The sequence below is a fragment of the Theileria equi genome (genome assembly GCF_000342415.1).
Source record: "Theileria equi strain WA chromosome 4 map unlocalized gcontig_1105316255053, whole genome shotgun sequence".
In the NCBI taxonomy this organism is placed as follows: domain Eukaryota; phylum Apicomplexa; class Aconoidasida; order Piroplasmida; family Theileriidae; genus Theileria; species Theileria equi.
The window spans coordinates 1-16,709 of record NW_004668226.1 but is presented as its reverse complement, the minus strand read 5'-3'; the positions used below and the strand labels follow the sequence as shown (position 1 = coordinate 16,709).

The 16,709-nt window shown below is 38.6% G+C and overlaps 7 protein-coding genes across 7 annotated transcripts; 3 read left to right on the top strand and 4 right to left on the bottom strand.

Moving 5' to 3' along the window:
- Nucleotides 1-406: 406 nt before the first annotated feature.
- On the bottom strand, nucleotides 407-2,194 carry BEWA_044560 (hypothetical protein; the record flags this gene model as incomplete). Its single annotated transcript, XM_004832010.1, has 1 exon — nucleotides 407-2,194. The coding sequence occupies one exon, from the start codon at nucleotides 2,192-2,194 to the stop codon at nucleotides 407-409; it is 1,788 nt and encodes a 595-aa protein (XP_004832067.1).
- Nucleotides 2,195-3,517: 1,323 nt separating this feature from the next.
- Nucleotides 3,518-4,828, bottom strand: BEWA_044550 (hypothetical protein; the record flags this gene model as incomplete). The annotated part of the gene is made up of 1 exon (XM_004832009.1): nucleotides 3,518-4,828. The coding sequence occupies one exon, from the start codon at nucleotides 4,826-4,828 to the stop codon at nucleotides 3,518-3,520; it is 1,311 nt and encodes a 436-aa protein (XP_004832066.1).
- A 92-nt stretch (nucleotides 4,829-4,920) lies between these two features.
- Nucleotides 4,921-5,550, bottom strand: BEWA_044540 (hypothetical protein; the record flags this gene model as incomplete). Its single annotated transcript, XM_004832008.1, has 1 exon — nucleotides 4,921-5,550. One exon carries the CDS (start codon nucleotides 5,548-5,550, stop codon nucleotides 4,921-4,923), a length of 630 nt encoding a protein of 209 aa, XP_004832065.1.
- A 1,901-nt stretch (nucleotides 5,551-7,451) lies between these two features.
- BEWA_044530 (signal peptide containing protein) lies at nucleotides 7,452-7,805 on the top strand (the record flags this gene model as incomplete). The annotated part of the gene is made up of 1 exon (XM_004832007.1): nucleotides 7,452-7,805. One exon carries the CDS (start codon nucleotides 7,452-7,454, stop codon nucleotides 7,803-7,805), a length of 354 nt encoding a protein of 117 aa, XP_004832064.1.
- Nucleotides 7,806-7,831: 26 nt separating this feature from the next.
- On the top strand, nucleotides 7,832-8,356 carry BEWA_044520 (hypothetical protein; the record flags this gene model as incomplete). Its single annotated transcript, XM_004832006.1, has 1 exon — nucleotides 7,832-8,356. The coding sequence occupies one exon, from the start codon at nucleotides 7,832-7,834 to the stop codon at nucleotides 8,354-8,356; it is 525 nt and encodes a 174-aa protein (XP_004832063.1).
- A 501-nt stretch (nucleotides 8,357-8,857) lies between these two features.
- BEWA_044510 (hypothetical protein) lies at nucleotides 8,858-10,330 on the top strand (the record flags this gene model as incomplete). Its single annotated transcript, XM_004832005.1, has 1 exon — nucleotides 8,858-10,330. One exon carries the CDS (start codon nucleotides 8,858-8,860, stop codon nucleotides 10,328-10,330), a length of 1,473 nt encoding a protein of 490 aa, XP_004832062.1.
- Nucleotides 10,331-10,607: 277 nt separating this feature from the next.
- On the bottom strand, nucleotides 10,608-16,667 carry BEWA_044500 (hypothetical protein; the record flags this gene model as incomplete). Its single annotated transcript, XM_004832004.1, has 1 exon — nucleotides 10,608-16,667. One exon carries the CDS (start codon nucleotides 16,665-16,667, stop codon nucleotides 10,608-10,610), a length of 6,060 nt encoding a protein of 2,019 aa, XP_004832061.1.
- Between the last annotated feature and the right edge of the window lie 42 nt (nucleotides 16,668-16,709).

The window sequence follows — 16,709 nt, the reverse complement described above, 5'->3', positions numbered from 1 at the left end:
CTACTCACTATCCTCCCTCTGTAAAACCTCTATTTTAGTAATTCACTCATCGAGTTTCTCCTGTAGTAGTCCATGGTTACCTATATTCATCTTGACAACAGTGTATGTCTCCATCTTCCGTATCCTTAACAGGCACAAGGTCCGTATTGCTAGATTGAACATGCAGAATGGGTGAAGAGTATGGAATAGTAACAGTGTATGAGAAACTAACAATCATTTAAACAGTCCAGATATTCTCATGGACTACTGTATATAGCTCTGCCTACTGGCAGATTTACTGCATTAGTGATTAACATTCCATCCACAGGATGAATGAATGAGTGGTATTTAAAATATCATTCTAGTGTACAATTAAATGATCCTTAAAATTCCATGGATTATGGGTAGTTGTCGGGACATTATATCACTATCCAGAACATTTCATTGCGGTTAGTTTAGTATTAAATGCATTTTTATCCTTGACTTTCCACTCTCCAGCTATTTTCTCATAATATTTGTGCTCGAGGCCTCCAGGTTTCTTCACGATAAGCATGAGTAGATTTGAAGTCCTCTTGAAATATAAACGTATCTGTTTAAATTCCTGATCACCGGGAATCTGCAAAACGGGATTCCCATTGTTAAGAATGTAATTTATCCTCAAACCAGCCTGTGGAGAAAAGTCCTTTATTTTTACTCCACTTTCGTAATCACTTTCCTTCACGGCTATTTCGTCCTCGTCAGGTTTGGAAAGATCTAAAGCGCAATTTGTAAGAGGTCTAGATGGAGCTGGAGGTTCTTCATCTTCCTTTACAGTCTCATGTTCATCGGTTGCAATATCTTGTTTTACACTCACAGGCTTATCAGTGGAACCATTCTCAGAGTTTGTCCTGTTATCTTTACGGGGCTGTAAATCAAAATGGGACTTCCCATCATTCTGTGCAGAGTCTTCATCAACAGACGTTCCTTTCATTGTCTTTAGTTGCAGATTAAACACATGTTCGGGAATACCATTCCATACTGCTCCATTTTTCTTATAGTACTTTGGCTTAGCGTTTCCATTATTATCTTTGATATCTAAATAGAGGATTTCTCCAGCAGATGAATAGGACTTTGCAAGTTCGCACCTTTCGTTGGTTCCTTCAGTTGCCTTCCAAACAGTGCTTTTATTGTAAACAACAGATGCTATGTGGAAGGTATCCCTTGGAGAGTATGTCTTTATCATTGTTCCACGATGAGCACGCTCATTTTTTGTGATTTCAGATTCGTTAGGTTTAAAAAGATCCAGAGTAATGGGATTAGTGGTGAGCTTTTCAGCTGATTTTGTAACTGGAGATTCTACGGGTTTCATGGCATCTTTCAGTTCCTTGAGCTTCCTCTTATGCTCCCTCCAGTTATCTTCCCACTTTTCATTGTTCTTATGAAGTAAGAGAGTATGTACTTCTCCATCCTTCTTGTATTGCAGTGTTACTACTTCCGGCTGATCTCTCTTAAAATAGATAAGAGCTGATAAAAGAGTTGATGATTTCCAGAACCCATTTTCAGATTGTGTCTGCTTATTACATTTAAAGCAGTTCAGGGGTGAGAAAGTCTTTAACGATTTACACCGTGCCTTTCCATTCCATATGGTTTCACCTCCATACTTTAGTTCTGTAAGGCTCTTGTTTTCCTTTGGTGTGCATGTCAAATAGAATACACCATCATTGCTAATAGATCCTCTCACATTAAAGAGCGATGAATCAACCTTTTTAGTACGTTCACTCAGAGATACAGGCTTAGCTTGTGACTGTTCCTCGGTACCTTTATTTGATCCAGCCTCTCGACCTTTTGCTTCCCGAATCTTTTTGTTAAAATCTTCCAGTCCAATAGCATTCCACTTATCGCCAACCCTGTTAAAACGTTTTATTTCTAGTGTACCTCCCTTGTCGACAATCCACAAAGCAATGAGTTTGGTCTCTCCCTTGGAGTGAAACTGTATGCTCTTACAGACTTCTTTACCACGCAAGGAAGAACTCCATATACTCTCACTTCCATACTTGACCTTGTTTATACGACATTTTTCCTTTGGGGAGTACTTCTTGAGCTCTAGTCCATAGTCCTGACTAACCTCAACTGTCGTATTCTTTTGGTCTGGTTGTAAAATGTCAAGGGTAACCTTTGTTTCAGACCTCACTAGCTTTATAAATAAGATTGTATAAAGCAGTGAGAACAGCTTCATCCTCACCCTGAAGGTCTAAAAATGATAAAGAGGAGGAAGAAGAATAGAAACCACACATGGGGGTGAAGAAGGAAGAGATTCTTCTAACATTCCTCATGAACGACCACTAAACTAAGATAGCTGTTGACCTTACGGATTTCTGAGAATATAATTTTTAAAACTCTTTAACCCTTTTACTCCACTGAAAAGATGTTACAGAACCGCAGAAACATTTGCTTGAAGAGGTGAAGTTGTGCATAACAATCCAATGGATCCATGTTATTTACGGATAAACGCCTGCATACTAGGCATCACTTGATTTTTAAACCTTGAAAACTAGTTTACCCTACTGCAATCATGAGTATTCCGAGCAAACGGACTTACCCGGCCAACTCCATTTGAGCTACTGTAACCACCAACTACCATTTGTGGATGGATTTTGGCTCTAGGTTTCATGCATATCCCTATCCAAATACGTGTTGGTGGCACTGGCAGCTCAGCTAGTCCCATAGAGACATCAACTGGTGAATGGACTCCTCTATTCGCTAAGCTCATGCTCACATTACTCTTGAATTCTCTGATTAAGAGTACTCTTGTACATGTATCTACGTCTAAAGAAAGAGAGCAATGATGATATGGAGATCAGTTGGCCATTTTCCAGAGTATTCACACTGCATGCCAGGAACTAGATTGATGCCTCACCTCATTTAGAGCCCAGGATGGATACTACAAACTGCTCCACAGACAAACTATCATGATACATCAAAATATTCTGTTAGAAAGCACTTGACAAAGTTCATATGGACATCCAGAGAGAGCATTCTTGAGTAGAGCAAGTGATTTCCCTCGACAAAACAGACCGCCAAACGACTCTTTTCAGGACCTTGTTACATTCCATTCAGTGCAAAAGTCTGTGGAATTGGTATAAAACGCCCAAAACCGCGAGGAAATCGATGACCTCTTGAGACTTTGTTTCTCATACTGCCTTCATTTTAGAACCACAAGAGAGTCTATAATTCATGTCTACACATGGTAACGAAACATATTTGTCTACCCTAAGTGGCGTCGATGTTCTCGATGAAAGGTTTGGGAGGATGCATAGTATTTTTAATGTGGATGGAGGGGCTAGTATTGACAAGTATAGCAGTAACTTTAGGAGCTTGTGGAGAAACATTTACAGGAAGTCCAGAATCATCAGCATTAGTAGTAAGAGGAGTAGAAAAAAGGAATGTGTTAATCGCACTCCGTACATTACGGTTCCTCCGTATTATTACTGTTTATCGGCGAGTGTCGGAAAAGGTTGTTTTCCGAAAAAATGTGACAAAACAAGAGAGTGGCTCCCTGTTATACAGCAGTAATGAAGATTGCAAGTATCTTGCTAAATATAGCAGGTCCTTTCCAGATAGCAAGACCGATGAGACCTCCAGTAGCTCCTACACCTCCACCAATTTCAGTAGGGTGATTTGTAATGAAGGCAACTGCCTTCTGAACAATCTTCTGTATATCAGTTTTATCAGCTCCGCTTTGACCATCTCTACCCGTTTCTGATGTTTCTTTATCTGTTTGGTTGCTCCCAGATGACTCACTATCAGTGGAACTAACGGATGAACTATCACCACTAGATTTTTGTCCTCCATCTCGTCTTCCAACATTGTCTTCAGATTGAGCTTTACCCGGATCACCAGTAGGCCCTTCCCCACCTTCACCAGGGCTTCTTACTCCACTATCTTGAGGCTCTTTAAGTCCAGGTTGACCAGAAGCACGAGGATTAGCACCTTGAGGTCCAGGAACACCGGCATCTTGTTGAGATGAGGGTTGATTATTACTGACATCACCACTGGGAGATCTAGATCCTCCACCACTAGAACCGGTACCGGACCCTGCAGCACCTGGAAGGGGTGGAGGTACAGGATGAGGCGGTGTAGTAGTAGCGACAGAGGTAGGAATATTAACTGTGTGTTCACATCCAATGTTGAGTTCCTTTCCAACTTCGTGGAGTAGTTTCCCAATTTTATCCTTGGAATCACTATCGTTAGGACTCTCTACAGACAAAGAACCAGAGTCAGCTTCTGTCCATGTCTTGTCTCCATAAATCTTTCTTAACCATGTGCCTCCATGTTCAGATCCATTGTCCATATAAACAAGCAATGGCATATTTTTGTTCCTGTCACAAAAGTAGACATATATCTTGTTTGTATCTTTCACTGAAATTTCAGGCAACGTAACATCTTTACTGTAATCCATTAGTCTATGACTATTAAAAGAAGATTTTTGACTTTCTTTACCCACTGTACTTTGAAGAGTATGTTCATACAATTCGGATCCAATTGGTAGATTGTTGTATTGCTGTTTAACATGAATCTCCCTATGGTTATTCCCGCATTTACAGAAATAGTTTCCTTTATTTGACACATTAGCAAGAACAATATTGTTGCGTATACAGTTCTCCTGATCGAGTGCCTGAGTAAGGTCATCTTTGGAAAATTCTGAAGACGTCCATTTACCATCATTTCCAAGAGTATAAAGCTTTGATGTTTCCTGATTTACTTCTTGCAGTTCTAACAACAAGGGCTTATCATTCATATTCTCTGATGTGTAATAAGCGTTAAGACATTTATATTCTGTGGTTACAATGGACTCCTTAAATGAGATCATAGAGTTGTTATGGTATGTTCCTAAAACTCTCATCTTGTTTCCAGAGGAAGAGTGCTTAAAACCCTTAAAACCGCTAGGAACCTTAGCATCAGTTATCTCTGAAACTGCGATGGTAACAAAGGTAGCTCCATTATGAGAACAATTGCTAGAACTATTCTTAGGACTCTTAAATTCATCTTTGGAAGGATGACCACAGTACTTCTGTCCATTTTAGCATTAAGGTTAACTATCACAACGTTATTAAATTTTGTGTTGAGTCCACCTAATACTCTCTGGTAGTCTGATAAATCCGCTGGAGGTACAATATCGGAATACTTCCATTCGTTAGTAATACTTTCTCGTTTAAAATGGGTTGGTTTACCTTCACCAAGACCAATGATCAGTGGAAAGAAATTCGCCTTATCATTTAGCCAGTATACAACTTCTACCACCTTATGGGTTTGAAGATAACCCTTTTCTTCAAATCCAGTTTGTTCAATACCATTGTGCTCTACCTTTTGAAGTTGGTAATAGACAGACCACCATGCATTATCTTCCGGAATTTTATGTTTGTATTGTTTGTAATTCTTGAGTTGTTGTTTTTCATCTCCATCCTTGATTTTTATCTTTGGTTCATCTGTCCTAAAAAGAGTTATGCTATACCCATTTCTCCCATAGTATGTGGTTTGGGCATTATTGTTAGTATCTTTGGCAATATCTATGACGGAATACCTGCCACCCATATACTATCCTATCCTCCTTCCATAGTACTGCCAGAACTCTCCTTCTACTCCATATCTTACATGGTATGGAGCACTTGCTTTACTCGTGCCATTTACAAAACTTCCAACATGGAATCCCTCATGTTGATCATAAATGGATCGTCTTCCGGCAGCTTTCTGTGCTTATTCTGCCAACTTTGTGAATTTTTCGACCAGTTTATTGTACCTAAAGAGTAAGTGTTGCTGTGAAGAATACAAACAGATAGAGACAGGATGTCCTTGACTTACCTGTGGTAGTCCTCTGCCTCCTGGACAATCTACCGCCTAAATGCTTTGGCTTCTCTGCGCGTATCTTTACTCTTCCAGTCGAACAAAATTTGTCTTTTTCAATAGCCTCTTTTAGCGATACTTGAGCTCCCCAGTTTTCCGTTTTTTGGAAATTTAAAGAACCGATTGCGATATTTTGATGGTTTTAAAGGTTTAATAAGTCGTTAAAACTGCAACTATTTGCCCAAATCCTTGGTGCAAAAATACTTTAAATTATGAAGGACAAGAGTTTAAAGCTGAATTACGGAGAGAATGAGATTTTGGACCACAAAGTGGGTGACGATGTTGTGCAGACTCTTCTATCCCCAAATGCGCAGTTTCCGTCACTTTTAAGTTTCAGTTTTTTCACCTCTACAGTTTTATTCTATAATCTCCTTCTTCACCCATTTTGGGTCCAACATGATGGTCAGGAGCAGACATAATGGAGGTGTCTTGTTCACACTCCCTCGACGTTTTTGGTGTAACCGGAGCTCAGCTTACTCTGTAAATTTTTGGTACAATTTATGGTCGTAGTAAAAGTGGATATACGGTGGTGCAGGGCCTATGTGCCCATAGATGGTCCAGAATACATGCTACAAGATTGTCATACTAGACCCTCGTTTTAATGGCCAGGTATACCTCAAGTATGCAAATGTACAGTTTTAATCATCTTTATGGTCATGTAAAAATGGTGGTTCTGTTAGAAGTTTGCGCATACTGGGCAGGATAAACTTTATAATGACACTCAAGAGAGTTCTGGCAGTTGGAATTTAATCCTGCATGCAGAGGTGTTGGCAAGGCCCATTAGATATAACTAAGCGTATTACACCTCTATATAAACAAGAGAGTTTGGTAAAAATGTGACAGGTCTCAAGTAGCCCTTTTTAATGCATAATAGGAGAGTAGTCTCCATAGGACATTTTACTCCCCTCTACGCTAGTTTTATAGACAGCGGGAATTATCTCACAGTATACATTTTAATCTGTATATATGAATGTAAAGAGTGGCACATAATACAGACTTAAGCTCAGATAACCATAGAAATCCAGTGACAAGGCACTCAACTATTGCCTACCAGGAAGTCTTGCGTAAAAAATTTGGTTCTTCAGCAAACATAACCTTGAATATTAAGAAGACGCTACATAAATTTAAACCCAGAATGAGTCTCTAAGATGACTACTTAGGGGAACAACTGGCGTGGATAACCTACCAGACTCTCCATAATAATAACCAATATAGCTCATTACAACACCAAAGAAGTTTAACGGATAGTAAGAGTTTTATAGCGCATCCTCAAGTTTATAAACTCAGGGAATAAGCACCACTGTTAATCTCTACGACTGCCATAAGTAGCTGATTAAGCAGCCTTCTCCCACTACAAGGGTGCCCATATAAGAAGTAGAGTCCTCATATTATCGCTATTTATCGACGCAAAAATCATGCCTAGTACTTTTGCAAATCTTCCTTTTCCAGACAGTTTCTTCTTCACCCCATCCATTGTCTATTCTTCCTATCCGTCCTTCCACACTCTCTTCTCTCTTGTGTATATGGAAAGAGATTACATGATAGTAAAAACATCCAACTGTATGCCTTAATGGACGAATGATGGAGGGAAGATGAAGGTTCTAGCAGTGCTATGGACGATATGTTTGGTAAAGTTATGCAATGCAGGATGCTTTGGCGGTAAACGCAAAACGGATAAAAAGGATATAGTGATTATTGCAGTGGATCAGCCCCTTGAACTTCCTCCACCAACAGAGCCAAAAACACTGGACCTTGCTTGTCTTAAGGATCCCCGCTACAAGACGGTAGATGTAAACATTGATGGAGTTCCTGCAAGGGTTTACATTTTTAGTCCAAAAGAAGACATTAAGAAGGTCAGAACAATGAGAAAGACGTATGGGAGGCATTTAGGATCGTTGGAGGTGATATTGAAAAAGTTACTTCAGGGATCTGCAATTATTGTATAACATTCCTCAAGGGTACAGACACTGCTATGATACTAGTTAATGTAAATGACGGGACTGTACACAAAGAAATATTCAGGTATAAAGAACAAACTGGGCGCAATGGTAATGATAAGTCAGCTTGGCAAAGATCAACTAGCTATGCGGGAGAAATTGCTACCTTGAAAGTGTCTTTTGACCCAAAAAAGTTCACTCTGGACATATCATCCCTCGGGGAAGATGAAAATTTTACGCTTGTAAAGGAAGAGAAGAATGGAGTTCTCACTCTCTTATTTGCCACCAAACAAGGCTATTCCATAGAAAAGGTTGTAAATGGGTCTGAGACAATATGCGCAATAAATGGTGACTTCAGATCCTTCCTCTGCGAATACCATTCCAAGGGAGACTCCAAACTGCTGAGGGTACACACAGAGAAGGACTTTAAGGTCTCACTCAGCTGGTATGAAAAGTCTAGTGACAAGTGGAATCAGATGAAGCCAGATGATTTCTTAAAGAAGCTTAATGAAATGAGAGGAGTTCCTAATCCAACTCCAAAATCTAATATCACTCCTTAACCTAGTTAATAATGGCAGAACTATTGTACAATATAATTATTATTTAAAGATCACTCATTCATCCTGTGGATGGATAGACTAATTGTTAATTGAAAAATTAAACTTTCAGATATAGATCCTATGTGGATTTGGTCTTCCAAGGGACACGAGATTCTTTATCCTCAACTTAACATGCATAAGTCTCTGTAGAAAATCTGAGGTCCCTGAAAATGGAGTCTCCTTTACAACATCTAGTTAAACTACCCTTTGTTTGTTTAGACCTATAGTCTTTTGTTACGCCTATTGCGTATTGTTTATTGTCTCTTGTTTACATAGTTACCATCATTCATAGTGACCAGTCTGTTCACACCAGTTGAGACATTAATGGGCTACTACTGTGGAAGATAGAGGGAAACTAGTGGAGGATAGTGCGAGATTTGTAGGATAAAGAGTATGGCATGAAGAAAGTGCTAGAGAATGTTTCTAGATGCTTGCACTATAGACTGTGAATGAAGATGTAGTATGACCAAGGATCAAACTGTGGATGTAGACATTAGTAAGCATCCAAGAAGCGATGGACTACAAAAGGGTGTGAATGGAGGACGTTATTATAATAGTAATGGTGGAACTGTTAATCTGACGAGTGCCTGGTATCCTGATCCAGAAGGGACTTACTGGAAGTTTACTCATACTCCAAAGGGTGGTAGAATAGGTAAGATTAATAAGGGATATTCTAACCTTTCTACAATTACTGAATTTAATAATAATGATAAGAAGAGTGCTTCAGTCTTTTACTGGGGACAGGATTATAACTACGGCAATCCTCTCCTAATTCAACTTGGCGAGGGAGGCTCCTCAGTTTATTACATCACTGATAATGGTACTTCTTGGAGCAAACAAGGTGAAATAAGTGATAGTAATCTCAGGAAAAAATTAGATGAACGAAACTGCAAAAGAAATGGAGCTCACATAGTAGACATTTCACAGAAGGGTAATTCTGGTTACACTCCTTACACCTGTCCTGGTTGTAGCGACAATCAGAAAATTAAAGTGTCATACGACAACGGTTATAGCCCATCAGATTACAGCTACTATACACCTTTTACTCATGGATCCATCTCATTCTCGGTAACTAGTTTAAAGTATAATGACTATTGGCAAGCTGGACTTCCATCTCTAAAGGATGTCAAAAGTATCACGGTCTACTGGTATAAGACGGGTAGTGCAAATCCCATCATAGTTACCCAGTTCCAACAAGGTGGGAACAAGTGGTTCAGAAGGAATACTAGAGATGGAAACACTTGGATCGAAGTCTCTAATACTAATGCTCTTCCTAGTGGAACTCCTCCTAAACTGGACCTCGACCTCTCTAAATCGTCTGGTATAACATATTTTGGTGGAAGTACTACAGGCATAGGTGTAGCTGTGAGATTTTGTCATATCGGAGATGGCTATTACAGATGGCAGTATTCTCTCAAGGGTGGTCTCTTTAATGTCACTCGAATTAGGCACGAGAATACTCAGCTTTCTGATATAACACCCCCTTCCGAGAAACTACTTAGTGTTTCTGCATACTACTCTGGATATGATCTCGGAAATACTATAGGCCCCCTATCTAATCTTATCCTGGTTGAAGTGGTTACTAGTGAGACAGGAACAAACCCTAAGTATCTATACTATCAAAAGGAAAATAAGGATGGAACTAATTGGAAAGAGCTGGTTAGAACTGAAGGAGGAACTGGTAAACAACTTGTTGGTGAAGCTCTAAAAGTATTATTGGTTAACCTTAAGGAGTTTAAGAAAACACTGAGCGAGCTTAAGGATTTAAAAGCCAAACTTGAGGAACTTGAGAGACTAAAGACTAAGTCTCCAGAGTCGTCTACCACCACCATAGCTGGATCATCTGTTGGCAGTGGACTAGGCGGAGCAGGGTTGGGTGCTCTTGCTATGTGGAAGGGACCTTCTCTACTTGCACGACTAATCACTCGCATGTAGAATACTTTCCCCTCTGTACTACTCTCTTGTTGGTATACTGGAATGCTAAAATCCATATGACCTTTTAGAGTCTTTAACCTTAACACTTGGTATACTAATTTACTCGTTTTGTTATAAAGATTCATGTCCTGAGAGTGCTTATAGAGAAACTAGTGAAAGGTACAGAAAATAACCCAACAATAACAGAAACAACTAACATGAAACAAAAACAAACCAACAAATTAAGACCAACTACTCAGTACTCAAGCTAGTATCTAGAGTATCCATCCATAGAGCCTCAAATCTGTCTAACCCAAGGGTCTCCTTTAGTACGTTTAAATGCCCACCAACCAAGTCCAGTAAGACCACCAGCTCCGGCAAAAACACCTGAAGAGACATATCCAGCTAGTGCAGAACCCGTAGCAAGTTCAAGACCAAGAGCAGAGGCTTGAGGGGTATCAGATCTACAGCTACTATCAAGACCATTGAGTACATCGAGAATTTTTTCGTACTGATTGGTATCATCACTTGTGGATAATTCAGATGTTTCCTTTTCCCATTCACCAGTATTACTATTACCGGTATCCTTGTTCTTATACCAGTGATGGTTCCCACCATTCCTGTAGTACAAGAGAAGAGGCCTCTCATCCTTTTCACATATGTATACTTTTACTTCAGTCACATCTAGAATGGGCAAAGGTGATATTCCATTAAGAGTTTCCCTAGAAGTAGCACCATTATTAATGAATTCTGTTACGTGGAATTTTCCATTACCATTCAGAGTATGCTTATAAACCTTGTAGTTTAGTAGTTTACCGGTGTCGCCAGGATCCTGATCAACTTTCATCTTGTCAGTAGCATGATTAGGATCCATGCTAGTCCTAGCAGTTGTCTCACAAGCATCATAATGTCCAGGAGTGCTCTTCTGATTTATGTCGATAACAATTGCGTTGTTAAATCTACAATTGAGAAGTTTGAGTTTTTTCTCAAGTTGGTCGGGCAGATCTCCGGTAGCACGCTTCCAACTTAGATTTTCCTTAGGATCAGTATTTTCATAGTAACTATCCACTTTGTTTTTTCCGATATGGTCCTGAGTAGTTATCTTAACGAGAAGAGGTTTACCTCTATCATCTGGAGGGCCTTTCCTAGAATCATTTTCCAAATGAGACCAGTAGAAGACTGAGACCGATGTGACCTTTGAGATGCAACTTCCATTATATATAATTCCAGAAGTAGGTTTATTACTATAGTTTATACCCTGGAGTGTAAAGTAGTTCCTACCATGTACTTTGTAGGTAGAGTCAGTAAACTCAGCTATACTAGAATTTGGAGTTATGTATACGTTTGAAGAGTTACCTCCATAAATAGTATGCTTTCCAGTTCCAGATCTCTCATAAATGTCAATAGTTATGGCTGGGGGTTTGCATGTGCTATTGAGTTCGTCCAAAAAGTTTACTATGGAACTATGATCGGTGTCTTTCTTATCATTTAAGCTATATGTACGCTCCCAAGTACTTACACTTGAATCACAATCTAATATCTTAAACCACTTCTTGGTACCACCGCCTTCTTTCACATAAATGAGAAGAGGAGTGTTACCATTTTTAGGACACATATAAACAACGACCTCAGAAGCATTCTTAACGGGAGTTCGTATGCCCGTTAGTGTTACGTTATCTCCTTTTTTGAGCTCAGATATATTAAATGTTCCTCCTCCATTAGTTGGGGTATGAGAATAAGCAGTATACTTTCCAAGTTGACCCTGTCCTGTCTCAGTAACCTTAACCTTCTTATCTTTGTGAAGACTTTGAGAATCTCCGGGTTCATGACAATATAGTCCCTCTGTCCTGTTAACATCTATTTGAACAACGTTATTCATCTCACAATTGAGCAAAGTAAGTTTCTTCTCTAACTCAGCCTGATCAAGTTGTCCAGATTTTTTAGTATCATAAACCTTCCAAGGATCTGTCTTACTGTTTGCATAATAAGTATAGTTTCCATTATCTTCTACCTCGATCAATAGTGGATTCTTACTAGTCCCATGTTTCCAATAATAAGCTGCAACTAGTGATACATTATTTCCCGTAGGCCCTTTTATAGTACTATCTTGGTCATCTTTAATTTCTGCAAGCTTTGATGATGTTGTTATTGTGTGAATATACTTATCGAAGTTTTTTGGTCCTTCGGATGCTGCTACATTAATTTTGTTCTTTCCACTTGGACTTCCAGAATAGTTTCCAGACTTTTGTCTAAGCTCTACTGTCACTCCAGAATCTGTTTGTGCTTGTACTTGAATTTTTGCATCGGAATTATCAGAACATTTTTGATAGTTGTCACACCCAAACGAATTTAGTATACTCACAAGTTCATTGAATTCATCGTTGCAACTTTTAATATTATCTGGTGTTTTAGTGGAGAGATTATCCAAGACTTTTATCCATGGTTTTTCATCGCTGCTCTTGTCTTTCCTGTACCAACCTTTAACATGTTGAGATGAGTCGAGATATATGAGTACCGGATTATCCTTAGAACAATAAAACACATATATCTTTACAGAATCGTTTGCAGAACTTTTAAGGCCAGGAATCTTTATACTCTTTCTTTTACTTCCAACAGTGTCATCACCAATATAGTACTTTATCTTTGATAGCTTAGTCCCACCAGAAATTTCATGCTTGTAGTATGGAATAGACCTTGTGGTACCAGAACCAGGAGCATTAACTGAACCACTAGTAACACTAACCTTCTTTAAACTAGTCCTCTCATGGTAACTACAACAATAGGGCCCTCCATTCTTCCTGGATTCAGACAGATCCATGGTAACAGCTTGGTTGAGATAGCAGTTGAGGCCATCAAGTTGAGTCTCAAGGGGCTCATCTTTGAATGGAGGTAGAGTATTTTCCTGAAGCTCAGTCCACTCATTACCCCCCTTGTTGTAATGATATTCATAAGTATTGTCAGATTTCTCAATTTCTACCAAAAGTGGATTTATCATTCCATTGTCATTTTTCCAATACCATACGGAATAGCTCTCTATTAATCCATTTGGTTTTATATCCCTTTTTCCATCACCATTATACTCAACTTTCTCGACCTCAAATGGTATATCCTCATTAGAGACATGCAGGAATCTGTTAAACCCCGAACCGTATGGATCTTCATCCTTTTGCAGAAAAACCTCCCCAATATTGCTTACTGTATAAGTATATTCCTTATCAGGACTCTTCTTGATGTCAATTATAACCTTAGGTGTAGTGAAAGCTGCTTGAGATAGACTAATTATACTAGTGCCGGAAAGATAGGGATTATGTTTAAGTAATTGAGCCATAATGGAAGATTGAGAATCACTGACAAATGTATGAGTGGCTTGTTCATTTTTTATTCTTGTATCCTCTTCTTCGTCATCTGGCCCAAAAAACTCTAAACTCTCTTGATAAAGAATATCTGTATCATTAAATATGTCATTTAGGCTATCTAGTTTATCTCCATTATTCTGATCTGAGATCTGTTGTCCTGGTCCAAAAGCTGGATCATTTGCATTTCCTGTGTCAGAACTTGTTACTCTACTATGTCTTAGTATAGGAAGTGTTTTAGGTTTTGTGCATGCATTCGTTTCTCCTTTTACCTGTTCCAGAATATTCCTAATTTTTTCGTTAGTTCTAACACCAGGGATTTCGTTAGTAACATCTTCCCAGTTGTGATAGTCATTTGTTTTCTTTAACCATGTTTCCTTTTCTTTATCATATTTAATATGTATCAAAAGTGGAATTGTGGTGTTACATTCCGGAAAATAGACAGTGACCTTTGAAACATTTCTTATAGGAAGAGTCAATTTACCAGTATCTTGCCTATGAATCCCATAGAATATGGACGAAACTATGAAAGTATTATCCTCAGTTGTAGGCTCATGACTGTAACCAATAAAACCAGAATATGCAGATAATTGTTCTTTGGTAACCTTAATCCTACCGCTATGACTATGACAGTAGCTCCCTGTTTGCAGCGAAATATCTAGCTGAACAACACTGTGCACTCTGCAGTTAACCTCATTTATCTTCTTGGTAAAATTCTCGGTAAGTTTGGGATTTGAGTCTCCTGTAGTATAAAATCCATCCGCTTCTATCTTATGGATATGTTTCCAGCTAAGACTATCCCTATTAATGTTTTCAAACCAATCAGATTCATTGGGTGTAGTGATAAACTCAACAAGGAGAGGTATTCCGGAATTTTTCCAGCGGTAAATATGTAATAAGGGTTTTTCTTCTTGGTATGGAGGAGTTATGTTAGTGGGATTAAGACCATATGTAACCCTAGAGATTTTTGTCTTATCTGGAATTTGATATCCTATTCCAGTGTATGTCTCAGCAGCTCCGAGTGGAAGTTGTGGTTGTACAGATTTACGTACAAACTTATACCTCATACAACTAGATTGTTTGTCTTTAGATTGGAATCCTTGAAGATCTTCAGGATTTGTCAACTCAATGGGAATAGCACCGTTAATCTGACAGTTTTGGTGATCCAGTGCCTGTTGTTTATCCATCTTATTCACTTGATCGTCACCCCAAGTGTCTCCACTCACAAGTTTTCCATAGTATTTAGGATCTTTATTTTGTTGCTTAATTCCGAGTAGGATTGGTATATTAGGAGATCCCTGCCAGAAATACACTTGTACATTCTCTACACCAGGAGTCTTTTTACCTGCTACTATATAACCCTTACCTTGCAAAAATTTGCCTAAAGTAAAAGTTTTACTCGTAGTATTTGCCCTATGAGTATTCATAAAGAAACCAAATAGAGGATATCTTTCTGTTTTATTTAAAAACATGGAATATTTCTTTTGGGTTACTGTAGATTCATAATAGTATGTGGTAAAATATCCTGGATCTACCGTCTTACTCACATCAATCTGTATACCCTCAGCCTCAGTTATTACATTACACTCCTGTAATCCGAGGGTATCTCTAAGCCCATCTAAAATATCTCCAAGTTTGGTTTTAACATGACGAGGAGACTGGATAGAAGTAAATTCTGGGTACACCTCCCACTCATCTCCTTTGCTTTTTCTATAGTACCATTTATAAGTATTATTCTCTCTGGTATTAACACTTTTACCATACTCTACACATATGAGAAACGGCTTTTCCTTATCACAAGGAGATATATATGCCATTAACCTGGTAACTCCCTGTAATGGTAGTGGATTATCCTGGAATTTCTGATGTTGACCATTAACAGTGACATCCGAGATATCAAACACCCCTCTACTGAAGCTTCTACTTGGCTGATACCTATAAGCATGGATTACTGGATATGTACCATATTCTTCTCCGCAAGTATATGTCATCCTGTTTCTGTGTAAATAATGCTTAGAGTTATGACAAACTTGCTTCCCAATATCAATTTGAACAACCTCATTATAAATACAGTTAAGAACATCCAATCTCTCCTTAAGCTGATAACCATAATAATTAAACCCATTAGATTCCGCATTCCCTATAGCTTTCCATTTATCATATTTCCCCCCTGGTTTACCGAAATTCTCAAACCAGTAAGAAACATCTCCTGTAGTTATAATCTGAAGTAAAAGTGGCTTGCTATGGTCAACATCTCCATCCCAGTAGTAAACAGAGACCTTATCAATGTAATCCTTTTCGACCCTAATTGGGAGAAAGTAACCAAGTCCTGTTATTAATGACCTCTTCCTATAGGTTAGTTGAGTTCCCTTATGGACAAGCACAAAGTTATTAGTGAACCCCTCATAGCTGTACCTTTTATATCCAGATATAACAGGATGACTCTCTTGTCGAAACTCCACATTAATATGCCGAGTACATATTGGACATAGGTAACTATTCTTCTGATATAAGTCTATTCTTATTATATGAAACAGAAACAATCTACATGCAACTTCCTTTAGCCTTTCCTCAAATTCAGCCTTATCAGCATAACTATCGTCTCCAGGAAAACCATTTAACTCGCTTTGATCAAGTCTTCTCCATCGTTTGTTATCATAACTTCCAAGACTCTCAAACCAATATGTTTTGTTTCCCTCATATTTTACTCTTATGAAAAGAGGCTTCTTTATGAGATTCTTTTTACCATCGAACCTGGAGTGATAGTAAACAGTTAAAGATCTTGCGCCTTCAAATGGACGAAAGAATCCTTTTCTTGCAAGTTCAACTGTTCGCCAGGTTACAATAGATATTTGGGCTTTTCCAATGACCTCATGAGTACAATAACCAAAACCTTTAATTCCGCTTAGAGATCCAGCTTTTGCGGTTAAGATTTGTTTATTTCCTGCACATTTACATTTTACCCTGGTGCATCTGTTATGTATGTCTACCACTAGTTCACCCATCCATTCTTAGTTGTAGATGGATGAATAATCTTAGTAGTTTGT